The 25,508-nt window shown below is 47.8% G+C and overlaps 1 protein-coding gene across 2 annotated transcripts in view; it reads left to right on the top strand.

Annotated features, from left to right (window-relative positions):
* Nucleotides 1–25,508, top strand: part of PDZD2 (PDZ domain containing 2) — a 218,509-nt gene that overhangs the window by 181,765 nt on the left and 11,236 nt on the right. For both annotated transcript variants that reach the window (XM_080933679.1, XM_080933680.1), the window contains exons 14-19: nucleotides 6,595–6,676; nucleotides 8,020–8,054; nucleotides 8,958–9,114; nucleotides 10,755–11,515; nucleotides 14,725–14,869; nucleotides 21,448–25,429. In XM_080933679.1, coding sequence (XP_080789805.1) covers nucleotides 6,595–6,676; nucleotides 8,020–8,054; nucleotides 8,958–9,114; nucleotides 10,755–11,515; nucleotides 14,725–14,869; nucleotides 21,448–25,429 — 5,162 coding nt within the window. The remainder of the gene's footprint in view (nucleotides 1–6,594; nucleotides 6,677–8,019; nucleotides 8,055–8,957; nucleotides 9,115–10,754; nucleotides 11,516–14,724; nucleotides 14,870–21,447; nucleotides 25,430–25,508) is intronic.

Genomic DNA, 25,508 nt, shown 5'->3' with positions numbered 1-25,508 from the left:
TTCACTTCCCAATGAGTATTGATGCATTCCTTTTTTTTTTTTTTTTTTTTTTTTTTTTTAAGATTTACTTATTTCATGTATGTGAGGACACTGTGTCTGTCTTCAGACCGACCAGTATAGGGCATTCAATCCCATCACAGATGATTGTGAGCCACCATGTGGTTGCTGGGAATTGAACACAGGACCCCTGGAAGAGAAGTCAGTGTTCTCAACCACTGAGCCACCTCTCCAGCCCCTATTGATGCCTTCCTGTCAAAGGTCTAGAATGTTCACACTAATCAAAAAAAAAAAAAAAAAAAATCCAATAAAACAAAAGAGTTGTACAGCAAAAAAAAGGAGGGGTGGGTTCTAGAATGTTGAACTTTTGGGGACACTTTTTTGTCCCCAAGGAAACAATGTCTCCAGCTCTGAGAAGGAGGGATTTCTTTGTGTTTCATTATGAAAGTTAAAAACAAAACTATTTGTTATTGGAGGGTTGAATAAAAATAAGCTGAAATCGAGGTGTGTAAACCCACTCCCTCATCTGCAAATGCTACTCTGTGGATTTTGCTGTCATCAAAGTTGAGGAAAATATAAGCCAACATTTCAAAGAAACTATAAAAAATTATTAATTTTATTAGATATCATAAAGGGTCCTATTTTTCTGTCTCATGGGCCAAGTCCTTAAGACTGAATTTCTTAATCCATGCTAGGATCTCTTCCTGCAACTGCTTGCACAACTGTTCTCCAACAGCATAAACACATACTGAAGGCCCCACCCCTCCTATCCCTCCCACTGTCCCACCTCTCCAACCCCAACCTCAGCCCCCAACCACAGAGATTGTGCTCACTTTGTCCAGAACTGGTTTTGTTTGTTCTGCTGGAGACACACAGCCTTAGTGACAGCTTTGTGTCATGTGGATAGCCCCCTAGAGGAAGAGAGGAGCATCGTGGGCTGAAGGCAAGAGACCATCAAGCTCCCTGAAGCTCAACCTGTTTCTGGCTGTGAAGTCGTGCATGTGTAGTCTTCAGTCAAGAATGAACAATTAAGCCACCTTTTCTGGCTTCGTGTTTGTTTGACTTTGCAAGGGAGAAGAAGAATCTTTCTAGACTGGTGTCTGGTTGGTAGCTCAGCCCCAGGTACTACCAGCCTTTATGAACATACTAAGGAGAGAAAGAGTTCTTTTGGAAACTGGGGATAGGCTGGCATGAGTGTTGAGGCTGGAAACAGGCAGGCTCACGAGCATCACTTGGAATGGAAGGCCTCCCCTCCCATGTACCCCACCCCACCCCCAGTTCATGTTCAGATCACAGCCCTATCCTATGGGAAATTCATTACCTAATGGTTCATTGAGCTTCTGCTAGGTAGAAGGCCATGGTAGCATCCCAGAGCTGTACAGGACCTGAGAAGGGGCTCTAATCTGAAGTCTGTGGAGTCCTATGAAGACTTCACAGATTATACCAGTTTGGGAGTATATTTGTATTTGTGGGTGACAGTCATTTATATCATACTCACAGCCACTCATGCCCCCAAAAGGCAACTGCTATGTGAAGGTGTGAGGACTTTAGACACAGATAGAACTGAGCTATCCCCTTTAGAGATATCCCCTTCTGACCCCAACACAGGCTTCTGTAATTAAAACCCAAGAGCTCACTAATAAAAAAAAATAAATTAAGATCAACTTTTCTGCTGTTAACCCATAAAAACTATTTGGTCATCTCTTCCCTGTGTAGTTACTTTTAAATGCTTTAAGTAAACCTCAACAAGTTCAGTTCAACCACTGTGTAAAATAATTTTTGCTGAATATATTACTCTATGTAAAAACTTAGTTTCCAAAATTGTGATCAGATTGCATTGAAACTCAAAAGGCTCAAAACATTTACTCTTCCTGATGCACAGTGATTGAGATGTAGTGTCGTTTTTACTGTTTCCTAAGTGGTCCCAGGCTACTATGAGAATTTTATGCCTATGAAATAAAAGCTTGATTTTGTTTGTTTGTTGGTTCGTTTTTAGTTTTCAAGACAGGGTTTCTCTGTGTAGCCCTGGCTGTCCTAAACTCACTCTGTAGACCAGGCTGGCTTCAAAGTCAGTGATCCACCCCTGTGTCTGCCTCGCAAGTGCTGGGATTAGATGTGTGCTGAGTGTGGTATTCCTTTGTAGTGTTGTTCCTGGCCTTTGCAGCTAAGCATTGACAAAAATCTAGGTCTTGGTCTAGGGATAAGACGGGGAAGATGCTAGAACAGACCGTACTGTTGGTGATGGTTGTTTGTTTGAACGTCTCCAGATTACTTTCTCTACACACATACTTAGAAACACCTTCCCTAATACACTTTTTAAAAAAGATTTTGATTTGGACTCTGTTGTGCTTCGTAGACTCTTTCTGCTCCTGTCCCTACTACGGTTCTCACTGGGTCACATTTAACATTTAACACCATATTGCTCTGTGATTCCAGCAGGCGAGAGAGGTTCCCGGCTCCTTCCCGCACTTAGACTCCAACATGCACCTTTCACACCCACACACCATCCAGCATGCTGTACTTGACCTAATGCCCCCGGACCCCAGAGAAATTAAGACCTGTAAGCCCCAGGCCTCGAGGCCTGTCTGGCTTCCAGGGTGGGCATTTGTTCAGAGTACTTCATCTCAGCCCAAAAACCTTTTGCCAACATGACCCATATCAAAACAACATTTCAGTGCAGAGCCTAATCACCCATATAGACGGGTGGTCCGAGACCCCATCAAACACACAAATGGATCCGTTTTTCCAACCACAATAAAATGGTCTGTGATATGTTGGAGATGTGCCCAGCCAAACTGCACTTCAGTAGTGGACTGACCTTCATGTTTCTTCCTAGGTAAACATGATGTTCTTAGCTGTCATATGATACGATATTTTTCTTCTGGTCACGATTCCAGCTTAGGTTTAATGTATTTTCATACCACTTAATCCGCATCTTGCGCCAGGAGGACATTTTGATACAGGATATATGTGCCGCCTCAGTTTTTGTGTGGTTCCAAGAGAAACACCACAGCGTTTTCCCTTCTCCTGTTTCCCATGTGTGGAGCAGCAGCTGCCCAGCTGGGATATTCAAACCTTCTAAGTCTAGACAGCTAGGATGTGGACTTGTTAGGAGAACAGCTCGCTTATACTGAATAGAAAATGAAAGGGTGTGTGGGGGGGGGACAGAAACTGGCTTTTCTCCCACTCAAAAAAACAATTACAAATATTGAAAGTCTATTTTCAAGAATAACACTGTTGTTGATGCTGACATTTTCCCTGTCTCATTTGTACAGCTATAGTTTGCTTACTGAAGGGGTGTGTGTGTGTGTGTGTGTGTGTGTGTGTGTGTGTGTGTGTGTGTGTGTGTGTGCCAGCCCATGTGCATAAGTGTATTTTATTTCCTGTGAGGCCCACTCTAAAGTGTTACATAAAGGCCGTGGCGTGATTATGATTCATTTATCAGGATAAACCCTGTATTAATTTATTTAGACAAATCCTCATTCTTATTCAATGGGATTTATGTTAAATATTATTTTAGTATACAAAATTACCATCCTAAGTTTAAAATAGTCTTACTTTTGAAACAGAAACTAAGTGTTTCTGGTTATGTTTTGAATTAGGATCATAGTTTGGTATATTTCAAGCTTTATAAAGAAAATTTCCCATGAATAGTGACAGTTAAGGATAATGCTTAGGGACCGGGGAAATACATCAGTGGGTAAGATGCTGACTATACTGTCACAAGGACCTGACTTCAGAGTCCCACCGCCCACATGGTAGCCAGGGACTGCAGTGCACCTCGGTAAACCCAGTGCTGAGTGCTGGGACCAGATGGGCCCTGTGATGAGGTTGGTCAGCCTAGTCAGTCACTGAGCTCTGGGTGCAGGAAGAGACCCTGTCTCAGAAACAAGAGAGTGATGGAGGAAGACATGTAGTGTCGACATCTGACCTCCACACGTGAACACTCAAACTATTTTAACTCGGAATAAATTAACATCTTTTTAAAGAACAGAATAACAATGGGGAGAGAATTCTGTGGATGTACCACTGTATTGATAAAGATGGGAAGAATAGAAGAAATCCAAAAATCTTCTTTTAGATTATTTTATACACACACACACACACACACACGCACACACACACACAAACACACACATACTGCAACTGTCTTCAGACACACCAGAAGAGGGCATCAGATTTCATTGCAGATGGTTGTGAGTCACCATGTGGTTGCTGAGAATTGAACTCAGGACCTCTGGAAGAGCAGCCAGTGCTCTTAACCACTGAGCCATCTCCCCAGCCCCCAAAAGTCAGCAAAAGCAATGAGTAATGCTCAGGCCAGAGATGCCAGGAAGAGTCCCAGTACTTCATCTGCTAACCTAAAAAATGCAACACACACACACACAGTCACACGCATATGAGCGCAGGACACTTCCACACTCTCACACTATCTCTATACACTCCCAACGGAGGACAAAAATCCCAGCAAAGAAATGTGGCTCATTCCAGTGTAACTAAGTTCAGAGCATCCAGTTGGCGAGTACGTGGTCCCTGAGTGACTGATGGGGAAACCATTTCTGTAGCTTTTCTAAATAAGCAAAACAGAATCTGAAGCTATACATGAAGCAGCTATTAGAGAGATCCTAACATAACACTTTGATTCTCCTGGACTCCTTGTGAACAGCAGTATCTTGAAAGACAAAAGACAGAGACTGGAGAGATGGCTCAGTGGTTAAGAGCACTGACTGCTTGCTCTTCCAGAGGTCCTGAGTTCAAATCCCAGCAATCTCATGATGGTGCACAACCATCTGTAATGGAGTCCGATGCCCTCTCCTGGTGTATCTGAAGACAGTGACAGTGTACCTACATACATGAAGTAAATAAATCTTTAGAAAGACGAAAGACTCACTACAGGTTCAGATTTCAGGAGGTAGAACTTGGGAGGCAGAGGAAGGCAGATCTCTCTTGAGTTCAGTGCTAGCCTGGTCTACATAGAGAGTTATTGGATAACCAGAGCTACATAGTGAGGCTTGTCTGGGGGGAGTGGGGTGTGGGGTGGGGAACACACAGAACGAAACCACATGGCATCCAGGTCCAGGATGGTCAGGGTCACTCTTCCTATAAAACAAAGACACCGGGACACACGGATTCACAGCAGGTCTAAGAAAAGTTCAATGACATGGCAGTGTGGTTTAAATCCTCATGTTAATTTGCACACTAGCGCAGGAAGAAAGTCCTTGCCTCCGCACGGGCTAGTGACACACACTGGGAACTGGTTGCAGCTGCAGACTCTTGAGTGCGACTTGAGGGGGTTGGTATTAGAGCAGCAGCCAACACTGGGATAGGAAGTGTGTGCTAGACAAGCAACAGCCCTTTAGTCCCTCTATCTCCAAAGGCACCTCGGACATGGAACGGCTTCGTGTTCAGCAGATTCATAACTAAATATTTATAAACAAAAGACCATAGTGCCTGCAATTGGCAAATGATTTAGCAAAACAGAAGGAGTACTGTAAATGTGGTGAGGCGTTAACAATGAATTTAGGTCACTGAAGAGCTAGATGGCTAAGTGGTTAGGAGTTCTGGTTGCTCTTGCAAAGGACCCAGGTTTGCACATAAGGGGCAGTTTACAACTGTAATCCCAGTTCTGAGGTATCCAGTGCCTTCTTCTGCCTTGAGGGCAGTAGGCCATGTGCATGGGGTACACACTCATGCAGGCAAAACATCCAAGTGCATAAATTAATCTTAAGAAAACAGTGAATTAAGAAAAATAGTGCATGGTCTTATGGTGTTCTTGCATATTTTATAGATTTTTGTTAGAATAAATTTTTTTTTTATTTATGTAGGTTTTGTGTAGGTGCACTTGTGTTTTTGGTACATGGGCCACAGTGTACTTTCGGAGGTCAGAGGGCAACAGAAAGGAATTGATTCTATCACACTGCTCCCAAGATGTAGCACCTTTGTCTTCTAAGCCATCTTGCATGGGTCATTTTGGTTTTTAATATTCCTAATTTTTATTTTTATTTGTTTGTTTTGATCTTTTGAGAGTAGCCCTGGGTAGCCTGGAACTCAGTAATCAGGCTGGTTTTGAACTCAGACACCTGCCTCTGTCTCCCTCTGTGCTGAGATTAAAGGAGTGTGCTGCCGCCACCACCTGGCTAATAGTCTTAATTTTTTTTTAACTTCACCTATTTATTTTGTGTATGTATGCATGTGTGTATGTGTTGGCAAGTGCCAACATGGTACGTGTGGAGAGGTCAGAGAACAACTTTCAGGAGTCAATTAGTTAGTTGCCTATCAGGAAGGTCCTGGGAATTGAACTCAGGTCATCAGACTTGGCCGCAAGCACCCTTAGCTTCTGTGCCATCTCACTGGTCTGACCTTAAGTTCTGTAAGAAGAATGAGAACTAAGTGTTCTGAAGAGGGGCAGACTCAGTGAGTTGCAGTTGGTGGTCTTGTGATATATACATTGAAGCCACCCATCTTTCAGCTGGACTTATGCGGTCTGAGTTACTAAGGTGTTCCCGGTCTCTGAACCCCCTGGTCCTAACTGCTTCTATTGAGGAGAAATAATAAATGCATAACAACATGTAATTTGTGCTTTCTGCTGAAAATCAGGTCTCCGAGCAGGAGATGGATGAAGTGATAGCACACAGCACTTACCAGGAAAGCAAGGAAGCCAACTCCTCAGCGGGCCTAGGTATGAAGGCTCACTCCTGTTCGTCACTGAGAGAAGGCTCTTGTTAAGTTCCCCCACGGGTACCACCCGTGGTAGCATGGGGTTCTCGGTAATTACTAGGGCTAGTGACAGTTGCTGACAGTCTACCCTCTCTCTTGGTTCCTTCTTCTGGTTTCTACAGTTACTGAGTGTGTCTCATTAAAGGTCGGCTCATGCATGCTGCTTACTTGACTTTTAAATAATTTGAAAAAGTAAGCTGACAGCCATTCGTGAATCTTCGCGACTCATTTGGAATACATAGGTAAATGACATTTGACACCAAAACATGACCAATGTAGTAAGACAGAGTATTATCCATCCAAATGCTGAGATTTCTCCGCATGGATTTAGAAGCTTCAGTACAAACCACCTCCAGTTTGATGCTGGAGGCTGGCAAAAAATTCCTGAATTTTTCTTCCTTATGTGGAGATTTTCAGGCAGGGAAGGGCTTTGGTTCTCCTCAGTGTGTCTTATTAATTCAAAGCATTGTATGGAGTTTTAGCACAGTTTCCTTAGTCTACAGTCATTGCTCACCTGGATAGAGACTTCTCTGACATTCAGATTGATACCCTGGAGGAAGAGGAACTCAGAGATATGAGTTACTGGATGTCAGAGGAAAAGAAACAGGATTTGGGACAGCCGTGAAATGCCGGATGATTTGCATCCATAATTAATATATTTAAAATGGACTCAGCCATAATAGGCTCTTTATTCAGCCTGAACGTTGGCTTCTCTTCATCCCAACATCTCTACTTGATCAGGCAGCAAAGACTTCTTTTTTAAAGCCGGAATTCTCATGCCCTAAATCTCTTTTGCCTGTGACATGTAATTTAAAGTCTACAGGCTGAGCCCTTCACCCATGAGCTACAAAGTGAAATCAGCATCCCACCCCTTTCCTGGTTCTTTCATGAGTTTCTTGGATGGGGTTCACTGGTTCATCTGTCCTTCCAGCCGCTCATCAAGTGCCACTGGGCACTTAGCAGGCAGCTGGTGCTCTGGGGATGCTGCACAGGGGAGAAGGAGAGATACTAAGACCCACCTACCATCATACTGTCCTGTCAGATCGAACACTCGGTGGGATTGAAGAGGAAGCACCAGAGCCAGGGTTGTGCCTCATGAGCTGGGTCTCGAAGAAGGGAGGGAGGGAAGTGGGATAGGATGGGAAGGTGTAGAGGGGTTCCCAGGTAGACTAGATAAAGGGGTGACTACTCAGGGAGCCTGTGTGCATGCATCTACCTTAGTAGCACTCAGGCAAACGACAGTTTTGTCAAATATGCTCATAAACATGAATCACATTAACTATTTTGCAAATCCCTCCCACACAGGTACCCCCTTGAAGAGCCCCTCTCTTGCCAAAAAGGTGAGTCAAAATGCATTTGGGGACCACAAACTAATTTTCAGGAGCCTCTCAGTCGAACCACAAACCCTAGCCCATATTTCTGCCCATGAATCCTCTTGGCCACTTAATTAATACAAGGAAGTGGCAACCATACCAGTTTGAAAGCAGGCACCCAAAGATGTGTTGCTCTTAGTAAGTATTCATCCGAGAAAAGATTAGCACAGAAAAAACAAAGTCCCGGGCCTTTCAAACCACTCCCTTTGTAGTAAAGGCAGCCCGGGTTCCAGAGAGCCTAGCTGTGAGGACACGGGGCATTCCTCAGTCCAACTGGTGTGGGATTCAGACTGGACAACCCCCCCATCCCACCAACAGGCAGTTCATCAGTTGGGTCATAAGCTTAGACTTATTTATTCTCTTTTCCTCTCTCTCCTTGAGTGGTTTTTGCTTTTTGTTTTGCTGAGATAGTTGATAGTTGTAGGAGCTGAAGAGATGGCTCAGTGGTTAAGAGATAGACTGTTCTACCAGAGGACCCGGGTTCAACTCCCAAGACCCACATGACAGCTCACAGCTGTCTGTAACTCCAGTTCTAGGGGATCCAAGACCCTCACACAGACGCTCATGCAAGCAAAAACACCAGTGCACATCAAACAGATGAATAAACACCTAAGTAAAACTATTGTAGATTTTTCTGGTTGTTGCAAAAATGTGCCTCTACCCCAACTAAAAACAGTATCTGGCTCATGTTTTGATGTATTGATGTGGCTTTAGCCACCCTCCAGTAAACGGAGACGGGCTGTCGTTATCACAGCTGTCCCCAGTGATCAGGAATTAGAACATCGTGCCCCCGAGAAGATGGGCAGTCATTGATGGGGCTGTGCTCCTCTGGTGCTTCTCCCGATTCTGCAGCGTGTTTTTCTCCAACAGGACTCACTCCTCTCCGAATCTGAGCTCTCCCAATACTTTGTCCATGATGGCCAGGGTTCCCTGTCAGACTTTGTGGTGGCCGGCTCTGAGGACGAGGACCACCCTGGAAGTGGATATGACACCTCGGAAGATGTCAGCCTGCTTCCTGTCCCCTCTGGTAAGCAGGAAAGCTCCAGGGGACCCCAGACTTAGCAGTATAATAAATAGTAAGTAGATCCCCCATCCCTGCCAGAGGCCTCTGGGGTCTGTCTTGCCCAGGACAGCAGGAGAGAGAGCTGGAAACCAGGGGCCTAGCTGAGTAGAGGCAGCATCTGCTCTTGGCCATAGTGACAAACCGTCCATGCAACAGCAAATAGCTGGACATGCATTCTAGTAACCAGAGGTGAAGGTGGCTTCTCCAGGCAGCTCTTACATGCCATTTATAACATGCCATCTTGAGTTTCCTGGCATCAATTCAGAGTGGGCAACCCAAGACACTCACGATGGTGGGAATCCCGGGCAAATTCCCGTTCTCCTCCCTCGCTAGGCTCTGAGCTGAATTCTCCTTAGAAAACCATAAGTTGGAGAAATGTGACTGTGAGAGGCACTGTTAGCAGGTCACTTCTGCTCAAGAATCCTCAAGCCTCTGCTCAAATGACATCTGACATGAACGCATCGAGCTCCCGGACTTCTGCCGTCAAGGGTTCCCTTTTCGTCTCCAGTGTTTTGAGCTTGAGAGGGGCAGACGCTGGCAGGCTCAGGGGAGCCACAGTAGGGTGTGCAAACGACCAGCCTGTACTTTGCACCGTAGTATGGACCGAAAGCTTGTGAAAGAGTTGCAGAGTCACTTGGATACATGCCATGCCTCAGAGGTGCCCTTCACCTGGAGAAGTAGACAGCGTGGGCTGTGGGCCACTCCCCCTTGCTAAGGGAGGGACCTCAGGTGACGAGAACACAGGGGTGAGGAACACGTTACCTGGGTTACCTGCCTGGTAGAGAGGAGTTCTTTGCATTGGCATTTAGGTAGAAACTCCCACCCCTGCCAACAACTTGGGGGACAAACTGAAGCTGAACTATGAATTCTCCATCTCTAAAAGGCTCGCCATTCAAGTTAAATAACCTAGAGTTGGTTTCTGTCAGTGGTCTTAAGGGTGAGGAGATGACTCAGTGGGTAAAGCACTTGAAGCACAAATGTCGGGGCGGGTTTGGATCCTACAAGCCGTGGAAAGTCAGAAATCAGTAATTGCAGTACTGCAAGATGGGAGGCAGACAGAAGGACCCTTGGGTGTTGTCAGGTCAGCTAGCCTGTGATATGAAATAGCAAAAAACCAGGAGACCCTTGCTCAAACAAGGTGGAAGGCAAGGACAGATTCCCAAGGTTGAGCTCCAGCCTCTGCCCATGTAGTAACCATGTGCCTGCCCACCACCGTTCACACTCTCATGGTCCCTAACACACAAAGACGTGCATGTGTGGGTGCGTACCAATAGGTCTGTGTGTATAAAAATAAAAGTGGGGTGAGGCAAAGAAAAAGAGAAGTAATAGGCTGGCTGCCCGTGCTGTTTGGAGCACAAGAAGCCATATTGTTTACATGGATGTCCGGGGCCCAGAGGTCATGCCTGGGATGTTGAATTGAATTCAGAAGTACTTAGGAACAGTCACAGGAGTGGTTTTATTAAGTGGCTGGACAAGGCAGACTTACCCTTGATCAAGAGCGTGGGCTGGCAAGGGCAAGCACTGGGATTTATTACAAGGTTATAAAGCCAGGCCAGATTGGGAACTTGTGTTTTGTCTGATTCTTCTCTCTCCATCCCTTGCAGCTCATAAGGAGCAAGGTAAAGCCAGGGCTAACAGCCTCGTGACACTTGGAAGCCAGAGGGCCTCTGGGCTCTTACATAAGCAGGTGACAGTCGCCAGGCAAGCCAGTCTCCCCGGAAGCCCACAGGTCCTCAGGAACCCTCTTCTCCGCCAGAGGAGGGTGCGTTGCTATGACAACAATGATGGCAGCGAAGATGAAGACTTTGATGGTGAGGGGGACTGCATCTCCCTCCCGGGAGTCCTCCCAGGTCCCAGCAGGCCTCTGGTGGAGGATGACAATAGGATGACAACCTCTTCCAAAAGTATTAACGGGAACAAACAGGATGAACGTCTCCAGAAACCGCTGGTCAGCAAGGCCTGCTCCGTGCCTCTCCTCGGCAGCTCGCTGGACCCGGGGCACAGCATCCTGGATGGAACGGCGGGTACCCCTCCCAAAGCAGCCAGCCTGCCAGGCTCTGTAGAAAACTCCAAGAATGGGCCTGGGGGCTCTGGAAGAAAGGAAATGTCAGGGTCAAGAAGTTCACCGAAACTGGAATACAGAGTCCCTGCAGACACCCAGAGCCCAAGGAACCCAGAAAACAGTACCTCCCCACCACAGAAGAATGAAAATCTGGTGTCCAGGCACAAGCCGGTGGCCAGGATCAGCCCACACTATAAGAGGTCTGATGCTGAGGTGGTCCCAGGTGGAACAGCCAATGGACCGTGTGCGTCTCCCGTGAAAGACCCTGTCACCGGCCATCGGCCAAGTGGGACTGCAGAGAAGGTAGATTACTCGCTTTTCTAACTGTTAAGTTTGGATATTGTGGGATGTCTACACTTCGAAAGACACAGGGTCACCTGGGGGGAAGGATGATGACTGGGTGGTTTGTTTACCTTTCCACAGTCATTCAGTGAGTAACCATTCCTACGGTGGCTCATGAAGTCACTAAGCCCAAGTGTTGTACTCACTCCCTTTGCAGGGTACAGGGCCAGCGTGACAGGAAGGCATTGTGGGGTGGGGGGAGTAAAGCCCTGGCCTGGGGCCAAGTCACAGCCTAGTTCGCACAAGTTAGGTGATAACATTGAGCCTTCCCGAGCCTTGATTGATTCTCTGGGCTGTTGGGCACGGGATTGTTGTCTGCCTTGGTTGGCTGAGGGTTGTGGCAGATATTAACTGTCATTCCCTCCAGCTAGTGAAGTTAGGAGGGATCTTTGATTGCTTTCAAGATCCGCATAGGAATCCTGTGGGATTAGGGATACAGAGAACCCTCAGGGGCAGCAAGCAGTACATGCCTATGATCCCTTCACTTAGGAGATAAAGGCTGGAGGGTTGCTGAGTTTTAAGCTAGCTTGGGCTAGCTCAGGCTAGCTCGGGCTATATAATGTGACCCCCGTCTCAATAAAAGAAAAAAGAACCGAAGATGCTGTCACGCCAAATAACAGGGCTGAGTCCACTCAAAATTCACAGTACACCGTGCTGAATGCAAGTTAATTGATACTAATTGTTTGTATGTTAGTTATTATCTAGCTGTTCAGTACATCTCTTTAGCAAAGAAGGAAAAAGAAACTGTTCAATCTCTGAGCAAAGAATCTGAGATGATCTTAAGGCCATGTTAATGGCGATAGTTTATTGTCATTTAAAGTGGACATTCATAAAATCCATATGAGGTAGAAGTCTTTGTTTCTTAATTGTGTGCACTCACATTTTCACATGGAATTGGTGGGCATGTTCTTTCCTTTTAGGAAGTATCGTCAGGGCAGGAGACGTAGCTCCGTAGCTCAGTGCAGCACATATGCTGTCACACAGCTCTGGGTTCGACCCCCAGCATCCCGTGTCTCCCCTGCACACACAGTTTCACCATCCGAGAAGTCCAGATCAGGGTTTTAAATTCCTAATTACTCACACGTATTAAAAATAGTTCTTGCCAGATCTGGTGTCACAGTTCAGTCATGCTAGCAGCAGTCCTGATCAGACAGGGCTACGAACGAGACCCTTTGTCACACAAACACAGATAACACAGGGAGGGTGGTAGGTTTGTATATTTTTAAATTGTATTTAGTGTGTGCATATTCTCTCTCTCTCTCTCTCTCTCTCTCTCTCTCTCTCTCTCTCTCTCTCACACACACACACACACACACACACACACACACACATCCCAAGCTGCAAGTGCAGTAGTCTGAGGCCAACTTGAAGGACTCAGTTCTCTCTTACCACCATGTAAAGAGCCCAAGGATCAAACTGAGAGTGTTGAGCTTAGGGACAAGTGCTTTTACCATCCCCGCCTGAGATGTAATAGTTTAAAAATCTTTGCAGTAAGAACGGGCGGCTAGAGAGACGGCCTTAGTCACTGAGAGCACTGGGTATTCTTCTAGGGGACCTGGGCTCAGTTCCCAGCACCATGTCAATTTATAACCTTCCTTAAGTTTAATCCCAGAAGATCCGATGCCCCGTTCTAGCTTCCAAGGGCATGAGGCACACAGACGTGCATTCAGACTCATACACATGAAAATAAATAAAACCTTTTAAAATGGGGGAAAGGGAGGGCAGCGGTGAGAGATGCCTTTAATCTCTGCTACCAGGAGACAGGGGTGAGCAGAACTCTGTGAGTTCAAGGCCAGCCTAGTCTATAGAGCAAGTCCCAAGACAGCCAGGGCTTACACAGAAAAGCACTGGCTCGAGAAACCAAAAATAAATAAATGTTAAATACGTGTTTTGAAAGTGGGGTGGGTTTGAATGAACAATAAAATGTTTGTCATAAAAAATTTAGTTCTGAAATATGACCTCTATGACAGAGTAGAGTGTGTCACTCTCTGTAAGGCATCGTCAGGTAGGAGAAGCCGGAAACCAAAGCAAATGTCTTCTCTTTTAGTATGCAGCACGTTTTAAAAGATTTGTAATGTGGTGGTGGTGTTCTTGCTGTTGTTGACGGTGGTGGTGGTGGTGGTGTGTGTGTGTGTGTGTGTGTGTGTGTGTATGTGTGTGTGTGTGTGTGTGTGTGTGTGTGTGGTGCATACAGGTATGCACTCCCAGGAACATATTCAAAGGTCAGAGGAGGGTTTCATGTCTTCTATGCTATTGCTGTCTGTCCTATTTCTTTGAGACAGGGTCTCTTGCTAAAGTGGAGCATACTGGTTTTCAGCTAAGTGAGCACCAGTCGCGATGCCTCCAAGCTGGGGCTACAGGCAAGAAACACCGTACCTCTCTACAGTGGGTGCCACACCTTGGTACTTGCATTGCTACCTGGGTGCTGGACCCTCATGTGTGCAGGGTACACTGTGTTCCTGAGCCTTCTCCCCAGTCCAAGTTAGTACTGTATATTAAGGTAAAATTCTTCGTAATGGGAAATTAGCTATTTCTAAAATGTGCAACTCAGGGGCGCTTCCCTCTCCCACCTCTGTCCACCCTTCTGGGCTTTTCTGTTTCATTTCCCTTGGCTGATGACTGACACTTCTCACAATGAGTTTTAACAAGAGTTGTGAAAGACACCTTACACGTCACCCCCGTCTTCTGCTGCTACCTTTGGGCCACTTCATGACACACTGACTCAGTGGACTAATTTCAGATAAATACAATTGGACTTTTTAGTGAGTTTGAAATTTGTTTTTGTGCTGAGCATTCTGTAGAAGAAAAGGAAAATAAAGGGAAATCTTGCTGCACCACACACTGCTCTCATTTCTCCCAGTTTACCCTCTTCCTCACTCTCAAGCTTAGGAATCCATTTTACAATCTTGGCTATCCTTACAAAATGTCAGACGGCACCTCCCAACTTCAGAAACCTCACCTGCTGTTTTTATAACTATCCTCACTTAATCATCTTTTCCTTAAAACTTCTGAGATTCAGTAAGTCTTCTTATCCCCATATGAAAGTCGAAAGCCCTGAGGCTTAAAGAGGCGCCGAGCCTCTTTGGATCGGCCAACACCCAACCCTGTTCTCTACGGACGCAGAAACCCTGAAAAGCTGTTAATATGGTTTCTGCTTCTCATTGTACCAGGAACTTCGGGGAACTCCCACCCCGGGGGACAGCTCTGTCCCCAACAACTGTGGACCAGCCCGTACCCCATGCCACCCAAACACTGGACTCCCCACAGAGAACCCGCAGGGAGCTGCACCAGAGTGCGGGCCACACCCTGAGACTGGTAAGACTATGTTCTTGTTGGTTTCATTGAGAGCCAGGGAAACAGGTATCCAAAAAAAAAAAAAAAAAAAAAAGTGTTACAAGAAGATAGTCTTGAGGAGGGAAGAAAAACCACTTAGGGACACCAGTATTTAGATGTTGACATAAAGTCGCTGTCCTTGATCACTGTGCTTAGGCCCCTCCCCCACCCTGTCCCATCACTGCTTAGACCCCTGTTCCGCCCCCCCCCCCGTGCTTAGACCCTCATGTGCATTCCGTGTTGAGTGCGTTCATGTTTGATCTTCATTTTGTGACGCAGACAAGACATAGACGGGATATTTTTTTTTCCTTCTCGGAATCTCCACACTGAGCTTATGTGAAATCAAGCGCATGGAAAAGTGTCGGTGAAAACCTCCACAAGGAAAAGTAAAAACTAAATAAATAACTCAGGGGAAATTACCTAAGCGTGATGAGACGGACGGATAGCATAGAAGCAGAAATCTTGGCTACTTACAGCTTGAAGTAGCACTTTTATTTAAGATTTATTTATTTATTATTATATGCGAGTACACTGTAGCTGTCTTCAGACACACCAGAAGAGGGCGTCAGATCTCATTACAGATGGTTGTGAGCCACCATGTGGTTGCTGGGAATTGAACTCAGGACCTCTGGAAGAGCAGTCTTAACTGCTGAGCCATCTCTCCAGCCCAGAACGTTTTCCTAGTAGCTGGTAACTACTGTAATGGCCTGAGAGTCCCTGAAGGGCTGGTGATCTGTGGTGATAGAAAGTGAGGTGGCTTCCTCATCAAGGCAGTCTGAAACTGTTATTATATCTTATTTTTTACTGTGTGCATATATGGATGTGTATTGTACATGTGTGTGCATACATGTGGTGTGTGTCTGTGCGTGTGCATATGAATGTGTGTGTCTGTGCACACATATGTGGAGTGTGTGTCTGTGTGCTCCTGCACACATGTCAAAGTCACAGGACAATTTCCCACACTTGGGGGATTGAACTCAGATCTGGAGGCTGACAGTCACTGAGCCACCACACCTGCTCAGGGATGTCCTTAAAATTAGGAACTGTAGAACATCCAACCCAGGCAGCTTTAAAGGCAAAATGTCGTTTTATAGCCTATATCGACCTGGTCGTTGTGAGCTCTGCCTTGGGCAGTTCGCGGTGCTCGAATTGCAGGCACATAACCACACCTATCTTCTACCTACACACTGTCGACTGCTGAGAGAAAGAATGCAACCCCAGAGCACACAGTAGTGCCTCATTCCTCGGTCTGTGATGAGCCCATTACCATGGTTCCTGCTCCGTCGTTTAGGTTCAGTTCACAAGCACTCACTACTGAATAAACGCTAAAGGACAATTCCCATTAGAAATTTGACTTCACAGAGAAGTGTGTTAACTTCAGTGGGGCTCCATGAAGTTACAGGGAGGCTGTTCAGGATGTCATCTTTCAAAACAGCCTGCATTGGAGACCAGAACCTAGGCATATCCCAAGGGGGCTCATTCTGCAGAATGATTCTCAGGGCGTTCTCCTGGGGCCCGCCCGCATGGCCCTCAGAATTGAAGAGCAGCAACGAGATTACTTTCTTTCATCACCAGAACCAATCTCATTTGAAACAACGCAGAAAACCTGTCCACTCAAGCCGAATCTTCGTAGTCCTGGGGGCTTTATGCCTTCAGGAAGTGTTTACACAGGCAAGCCCTTTGGACCAGAGAAGCATTCACTCTCCAAATCCCAGAGTTAAGAAAAGCCATATGCCCTGGTACTTTCTACCTGTTCCATCTCTGATTCCAACCCACTGCAGGTGTCTGTCCTTTCTGGACTTCCCCCCAGTAATAAACCTTGGAGAAAGAAGCAACTAATAGAGGAAAGATGATGTTTAATATGTAACAATACACATGCTATATTTAATATATAAATAACCTTAAAACTTAATGTGCTGCTCTTACATACAAGAAGCCCGAGGGTTGAGGGATGGTGCTCTGGCGCCCTCTAGGGCTTTGGAGGTATACCTCCAGTGTTTGACCCACAATTTTAATGCTTCAGTCTTTTTGTTCTTTCTCAGTTAAAAGGGCCAGCAGAGACCCCTCCTCCTAGTTGGCTTAACTGCTTTCCAGTGTAAAGATATTCGTCAAAATCTATAACTATTTTTTCCTAAGGTGAAGATCCGCGAATACATAAAACACATAAAATATAAAGAATTCTTTCTTAACCTAAAAAAAAAAAAAGTTTGCTTTTCGGCCCCTTTTTGGGCTCAGCCAAACCTGAAGACTTGAATTCAATCATCAGGACTCCCAGAGTAGAAGAGAGCTGATTCCTACAAGTGACCTCTGACCTCCATATATGTGCTCGCACATATATACACACACAATGTATAGATGCTAATTTTTTAAAGTCCTGCCTCTTAGAAACTGTCTAAAAATGTTACTGGAAAGGCAGCACATCGTCCAAGTGTATGCTCCGACAAAGGCGGGGACCCCAAGCCAGTCGTTCTAGCCCTCAGGGGCCGCCTCCGGGGCTTGATCTGAGGCATCTGTGAGGCTTCTGTGTGCACTGTTCCAAGCGCTGTGTAGTAAACCAGGATGCAATGTGGGTCTGAGAGTAGGCGATGTATGTGCCTAGCAGATACGCATTCGGTAAGATAGGCGGAGGCGCGCGCAGTTTTCCCGAGACGGTTTTCAAACATGAATAATGACCGATTCCTGTACACAGGGGTATGGCCACCTGATTGCAGTTGTGCTGCCAGTGAGGGCTGGCCTTCAGGCCACAGCTATGACTTGTTCTCATAGTTGGCCGCTTTTAAAGCCAGGAGCAGGGGTGAAAGCCTCCGAGGACTCTTTAGAACTCGGTGAGGAAAGCCCCAGCTGGGGCGGTGTGTGAGGGTAACCACTGTTCAATCTCTCTGTAATGAATACAGGGGTATATGTTATAAAAATTAGGAAGTTGTGTGTGTGGGAAAGAAATTTTAAAGTGGCTAGAGTCCCCTGAGGAAATCTCTGTTGTTATTCTTCGGGTCCTGTTGGTCCTGGTGTGTGTACACTAGCCTTTTCCTTTCTCAGTATGGGACCTAATGTACTTTTTAGCCTCAGATGCCCACAGACAACAGGACTGAAGAAGCTGCTGTGGCAACAGTTGTCCTGCATGACAGAAGTAGCGTGGCAGGTCATGCCAAGCCCTGGTGACTCAGCTGCACTGTAGCCTGCTCTAGAAAGCCGCACCTGCGTCCCAGAAGCCTCTTACACCCCGATATCACGAGTAGTCGGGGCTAATTGGGCCTTCCACCCTGGGGTGTCCCCAGCAGTGGACCTTTCTTTGGTGGGGGTTCCAAATGAAGCATTAGTATGAAAGTCAGTACAAGGGCTGCCTCCAGATAACTTCATCCCTAGCGGGGCCAGGGATGGTAGAGCATTTTCCTAGGATGCAGCCCTGGGTTCCATCCCCAGGAGCACATATATTGCTTGCAGCGGCTTACACTTAAAATTTGAGCACTTAAGAGGGAGAAAGAGGAGGATTAGGAACTTAAGGTCATCCTCTGGTATGAAGGGAGTTCAAGGTCAGCCTGGGACACATGAGAACCTGCCTCAAATACTAAACAAACAAACTATTGAAGATACACACTTTGTAGTAACTCACATCACTAGTAAAAATTGCAAAAAAAATTCGCCTGTTTGTGAATGTTTAGTAAGCAAATCTGAAAGTGTTAAATGGCCTTTAGTAGCCAGAGATGTGGCTCATTTGGTTAGATCCATGAGCCACATAGTGAAAGGCCAGAACACACTCCTACAAGTTGTCCTCTGGCCTACACACACACACACACACACACATACACACACACACACTCACACACACAGTAAATGGCCTTCGAGTCCCTTCCTCTAATCACACTGCCACTCTCGCCTGTACTTGGTGTCAGCAGAAGCAAGAATGCTATGCTTGAGAGTTCAATAGTTGGACAGAGAACATCTGGATCAGCAGGTATTCCTGGCAGCATCTGGTCTTCCACAGCAGGCCTGGGTCGTTCCGTGCCATTTCCATGGGTGGTTTGATGAATCACCCTGGTTATTGCCTCATGCCTCAGATGGAGGCCACGGGGTTCAGGTTTAGCCAGGCACAGGCTGTGGAACAAACCCTGGCTCTCCCACCTGTGGCCTGGGAGTGAGCTTGGGCATGTGGCCTAACCACTCAGTGACTCCCTTCCTCATTCTCACAGTACACAGGGTCCACCCACCTCCCATCGCTGGGAGGAAAATGAACTGTGTGGAAATCTCCAAATACGGTGCTAAGACTTCATTATTGGCTAATAATTAGTTTGTAATTATTCATAAAGGGACAACAGGAGGGTAATAAAAGATGCAATTAAAGCCAAGCCTAGTGACACAAACCTATAATCCCAACCAGTCCTGAGCCAAGATAGGAGGGTGGCAAGTTCACTGCCTGCCTGAGCAACTTACTGAACCCCAGCATCAAAGTATCACATGAGCTGAGGCCAATAAGTTGGCTGACCCATCATCCCAAGGTTGTCCTCTGGCATACAGTGAGTTCAAAGTTAGCCTGGGATACTCAGGACTCTGTCTTTAAAATGAATTAGTTGATTAATTAATGCTTGCCAGAGAATGTTTAATAAGTGAATCTGAAACTGTTAAAAGACCTTTGGCAGTCGGACACATGGCTCAGTTGTTAGATCCCTGAACCTACATGGTGAAAAGAGAGAATATACTTCCATGAGTTGTCCTCTGACCACACACACACAAAACTCACAAGAAATGTTCTTTTCAACATGGCCTTTGAGTCCCGTTGTCAAACTGCCACTCTCCCCTGGATTTTGGTGTCTCCTAAAGTAAGGAAGTTGTACTTGTGAGTTCACAAGTGTAGGTAAGGTGCTTCCCAGTGAACTTGACTTCCTAAGTTCCCAGTACATACATGATAGAGAATCAGCTCCAACAAGTTGTTCCTCTGACCCACACAGGTAGATGGTATTCGTGTACACACACAAATATAAACATATATAATTTTTTTGTTCTTTGAGACAGGGTTTCTCTTATACCACCAGCAGCTAAATAGATGAGGTTTTGTTGTTTTTAATTTCAAAGAGTCTCAACACTCAGGAGACAGAAATATAGATGAACTTGTGTTTGAGGCTAGCCTGGCCTACCTTGTGAGTTCCAGGCTAGCTAAGTGAGAGCCTGTCCGAAGGAAAGAAGATAGAGATCTATGGTGGGGTGCTTGCTTGGCATGTGGAAGGCTAGGTTCAAATGCTTAATCCCACCAAAAAAACAAAAAACAGTTGTGATTATCACCGTGTCATCCGGATGTAGCTGAAAGGTTGGTAGAGTGCTTGCCTGCCTTGTCCAAGGGAGTATCGAGACCAGAAGTTGAAGGTCACTGTCAGGTACAAAGTAAGTTCAAGGCGCACCTGATCTAGATTTTGTCTCAAAAACAAATAAACAAAAATCTGTTGATGGGGCCCAGAGATGTAATTCAGCTGATCTTCCAGAGGTCCCGAGCTCAATTCCCAGCAACTCCTTGGTGGCTCACAGCCATCACAAATGAGATGTCCCCTTCTGGTGTGCATGCAAACAGAACACTCATATACATAAGATAAAAAAATATTTTTTAAAAATCAATTGATTTCATAAGAGAAATGTGAGAGGGACAAAACATTTGGAGTAACACTGCTTAAGCCAAGCAAGACCTCTTGTGGGTCATATGTAAAATGCCCAAGAGTGCAGCGTATGCTTTCTGAGGAGACCCCCTAGGACAGAGCAGCTCCCGGCTCCTCCCCTGAGTGACATGCCCCACAAACCGTCCCTGCTTCTCAGAGCTGTGTGCTCCTCTGTGCCTCTGCTTCCAACCTGCTGCTCTCAGCGCTTGGAGCAAACTGTCCTCTTGAGCCCTTCTCCAGCTCCCTGCACCGTCGAGGTTTCCTGGGATAACTGACTTTCAGATCGCCTGTTTTTGACAAGCCACTTCAAGGCCAAGCTAGAGTTCCATCTATATCAATGAAGACCCTACCTGGGGCATTAGCTCTCTCTCCTGCGGCGTGGGGGTGGGGCTCTCTGGCCAAGTGTGCAGGCACAGACTTCTGGAGGCTGAGTCAGGAGAGTCTAAGGGTATGAGGTCAACCAGGGCTATGCAGACAGAGACCATCTCAAAAATCAAACAGAAGAAATGTAAGCCTCTTAGAGGTCGAACTGTTTCTTGGTACAGTCGGGGTCACTCAGGGTCAGACAAGTAGATGCGGGAATGACATAAGTAAGATAGGAAACCTCTGCCCAGTCGAGGCCAAAGCTAAGAAATGCGACCTACAGTGTGTCTCCCCAGAACTTGTGCCAGCAGAGGTGCTTGGGTAAAGAAATCCAGGCAGGAGATTTCTGCTGTCTCCTATCTGGAAGCAAAGAGGAAAACCGGCAAGTTTAAATGTTCATCCCATGAGAGCACTCCACAATTAGACCAAAACAGACATGTCCACATGTAGGCTGTGGAACGTCTGAGAAACAGTATTGAGACTATTCACACATTTACAGAACTCTCGAGGGTTTCTTTCTGCTTACACTTTCCCTTTTATCTCCCCTACTCCATACAGGATGGGATGGGTCCTCAGACCATCTCCCTTCCCCAGGGAAGAGCAGAGAAGTTCATCCTGACTCCAGCGAGACTTCTGCAGTCGCCGAGCAAGTCCTCCGGCCTGAGAGCCTCGTCCAGCCTGTGTCTCCCAGGACCTCGGAGCCTGAGTCCCAGGGCATATCTAAAATGAAGCCACCCAGCCAGAGAAGCGTGTCTCCTGGGGAGAAAGCCTCAACTCCTCCTGATTCTAGCAGGGCTTGGGCTGCCCCTGGGGACAGCTCTCCCAGCACCAGGAGAGCAGCTGTCCCCACAAGCTTAGGGGCAGCGTCAGCTCCTGCCATCCCACACGTTTCCCTCAGGTCCCAGGAACGGAGCCGAGGCCCCTCGGGTCCCAGCAAGGCCCTGGGAACCACAGAGCTTGTCATACCTAAAAGCCTGAAGGACAGCTCTCTGCTTGAAGACACAGCTTCTGCATCTGGAAAGACGTCACATGCCAGCCCCTCCGTGCCCGTGGCTACTGACAGGACCCTGTCAGGGAGCACGGAGAGCCCTGTGACAGACATTGACAACTTCATTGAGGAGGTCTCTAAGTCGAGGATTTCTCAGTCTCCTCAGAAAGCAGACTGCAGGGCTCACCAGGACATGTTTGAAAGTCAGCCAGCAGGTGGAGCTGGGGGTGGCAGTTCCCACCCTGCTCAGACCGACAGGAGGGACCAGGCATCCTCCCTGAGGAAGGTTGGAGGCACAGGCTCACCCCCACCCCAGCAGTGGACCTTGCAGCCTTCCGTCCTGGATTCCATCCATCCTGACAAACATCTGGCTGTGAACAAAAACTTCTTGAACAACTACTCTAGAAATTTTAGCCATTTCCATGAAGACAGTATTTCCCTATCAGGCCCGGGTGGCAGTTCAGAGCCATCACCCTCATCTATGTATGGTGATGCTGAAGACGACTCATCAGACCCCGAGTCTGTTGCTGAAGACCCACGAGCAGCTGCCAGGAACAACTGGTCACCTCCTCCTCCTCCTCCTCCTCCTCCTCCTCCTCACGAGTCCTCCCATAAGGACGGTAGCAGTGAGTCCGGGGACGAGCAAATAGAAATCTGTGCCACCGAGACCCCAGTGACTGCCCATCCCCCTTCCCAGGATGTATTCTGCCCAGTTCTGCCGGTACAGCAGAGAGCTATGAATGAGCTGGTGGGGGACTCCCGTGAGACAGCCTGCTTCATGCCAGGAACCTCACGCGCTTCCATCCTGGGCTCTTCCCAGCCATCGTCCTTCCCGGACGTTAGCTCTCAGGAGCATGAGACATGCACGGGCATAAACGCTTCACAGAGCCACGTGCCCGTATGCACAGAAGAAATCGTGGCCGTCACTAGCACAGGCTCAGTCATGGGAGACAGTCAGCCTTCCCAAATGACCAGCCATTGTCGAGACCCGCCATTCGTGCTTAGGAACCCAGATATGGTAAATGGTTTGGGACGTGACCTGCTGAATGAGGGAACCCCAAATGAAGGAGCAGCCACTGCTGGTGTGATGCGCAGCGTGTATGCCCTGGGGGCCGAGGGCCCTAAGAACGGAGAGGCTGTTTTGGCAGACCTACGCATTGCTAAGGGCAGCGACCTGGACGACTTGCTACAGAAACCAAAAACGATCTCCAGGAGGCCTGTCATGGCCTGGTTTAAAGACCTAAACAAAGACAGCCAAGGTGCGCATGCGCAGAGCAAATCTGAGAAGGGACAGCCCTCTACGCTGGCCACGAGTCCTACGAAAGCCAACACGGTGAACACCGGACACAGAAAGGAGGTGGCTGTGCCTAAGAGTCCTCCTCCGCAGCAAGAGAGTCAGGAAAATAAAGGGGACCTGCCCCCCAAAAGTCCAGTGGAAACACTAAGTAACTGTCAGAAACCCAAGTGCAGCCCTAAGCTGAAGAGACTGAACAGCAAAAGCAAAGCCAGTCCTGAGATACCTGTGGCCATTTCCGCCAAGGATAGCAGGGCCGAGCACAGGAAGACGTTGCCTTCACCCCAGGCCTCCCATAAGATGCTTTCTAAGGTAGTGTCACACAGGCTTCCCGTGGCTGACCAAGAGGATCTTAAGAACACTGCTGGAGACCCCCTCGAGCCTCCCCAGTGTGTGCCAGAGAGCAAGCCACCCCCGGCTGCCTCTGGGTCGCTGAGGACCTCCGCATCCAACACAAGCATTAGAAACTTGACTTCACCCCTGACCTCCCCCAAGTCTCTCCCTGAGCAAGGTGCAAACAGTAGGCTCTACATGGCTGTCTACTTGGAGTCTGACACAAATTGTCCAACCACCTCCAGGTCCCCTAGGTACCGACCCGAGGGCAAGGTGCCCCATGGTAACTCTGGGTCTGTGAGTCCCTCGGCATCGAGAACCAACATGACCTCAGCGGGGATCAGGCAGAGCAAGCAGTTCACAGCCAGCCGAGCAGACTTTGTGATATCAGAAGCAGCTCAGCCCCGGGGCATCAGTGAGAAAGGAACTGAGAAAACTGATACTGATCCTCCGGAAAGGACAAACCAGCTCAAAATCGTTGAGATTTCCTCTGAAAGAATGCCAAAGAATGCATGTGGTGACAAGCCACTGGATGGTGACAGAAAGGGAGGGTTCTTGACCCAGAGCAACTGTCAAGAGAAGAATGTAACCAGACCCCGGCAGTCAGCAGAATCATCCTCAAAGCATCCACCCTTCCCCACCTCTCAGGCCTCCCAGGTGGACCAGGAAATGCGCTGGTCCTTCACCATGGCCTCCTCCTCCTCTCCACAGCTGCCTGCCAAAATGCCAGATTCCTCCCAGGGCAAATCAACCCAAATGTCAGCCTCTGCCGGGGTGCCCAAGAACAGCATCCCCATAGGCCTGGCTGGAGAAGAGCACCCCTACTTCACACCGAGACCAGCCACCAGGACCTACTCCATGCCAGCCCAGTTCTCAAGCCACTTTGGACGAGAAGGTCCTTCCCCACACAGCCCAAATCACTCTCCTGAGGACCCCCAGGTCCCTTCGAGGAGTGGCGATCCCTCTGAGAAGACAGCCAAAGGCGTGGCTAATGGACAGCGCCTCTACAGTGTGAAGACTCTGCCACCAGTGGATGGAGGGGATGTCGGTGCGGTCCCTGAGACGAACTGCCTCATCCCAGACAAAGTCAACGTCACCAGGAGACATTACTACTGTGAGCAGAATCGGCCCCATGAATCTACCTCATTTTTCTCTGTGAAGCAGAGGATCAAGTCTTTTGAGAACCTGGCCAATCCCGACCGGCCTGCGGCCAAGTCTGCCACACCCCCTTTCTTATCTGTGAGCTCCAAGCCTCCCATCAACAGACGGTCATCTGGCAGCATCACTTCCGGGAGCCCCACTGATATGACCTCGAGGTCACTGAGACGCAGCTTGAGTTCCTGCAGTGAGAGCCAGAGTGAGGCCAGCGGCCTTCTCCCGCAGATGACAAAGTCCCCGTCCAGCATGACACTAACCGTCTCCAGGCAGAATCTGCCAGAGACTGGTAACAAGGGCCCCGGTCCAGACCCAAAGAAATCACTTGTCCCTGCGGGAATTCCCACTTCCACAGTGAGCCCAGCCTCACCTATCAAGAGGAACAAGTCCTCCGTGCGCCATGCCCAGCCCTCCCTGGTGTCCCGATCCAAGCTCCAGGAGCTGAGAGCTTTGAGCATGCCAGACCTGGACAAGCTGTGCAGTGGCGAGGACTACTCTGCCAGCCCCGGGGCTGCGCTCTTTAGAACCCAGCTGGAGATCACCCCCAGAAGGTCACAAGGCTCCCCTGCTACCTCCCCAGCCGGCTCCCCAGCCAGAGGCCATGCAGATTTCAGTGGATCCCTTTTCCTTTCCTGTCCTATGAACGGTGGCACCAGAGTCCACCCGAAAGGAAACAGCCCTCCAGCCAGTGAGCCTGCCGTAGCCACCGGATCCAGGGACAAGGCTGAATCTGTACGAGTCATGCCTTCTGGGAGAAGCTGGTCAGTGAAGTAAGTATGCACCCTCCCCTCTTAGTGAAACAGGTCTGTATCTTCCACAGCCCTGGTCCATTAGTGAGAATTAAAGAGT

Source organism: Micromys minutus, assembly GCF_963924665.1.
Source record: "Micromys minutus genome assembly, chromosome: 20".
NCBI classification, from domain to species: domain Eukaryota; kingdom Metazoa; phylum Chordata; class Mammalia; order Rodentia; family Muridae; genus Micromys; species Micromys minutus.
Note: the sequence above shows the minus strand (reverse complement) of the source record. Positions and strands in the feature narration are given on the sequence as shown.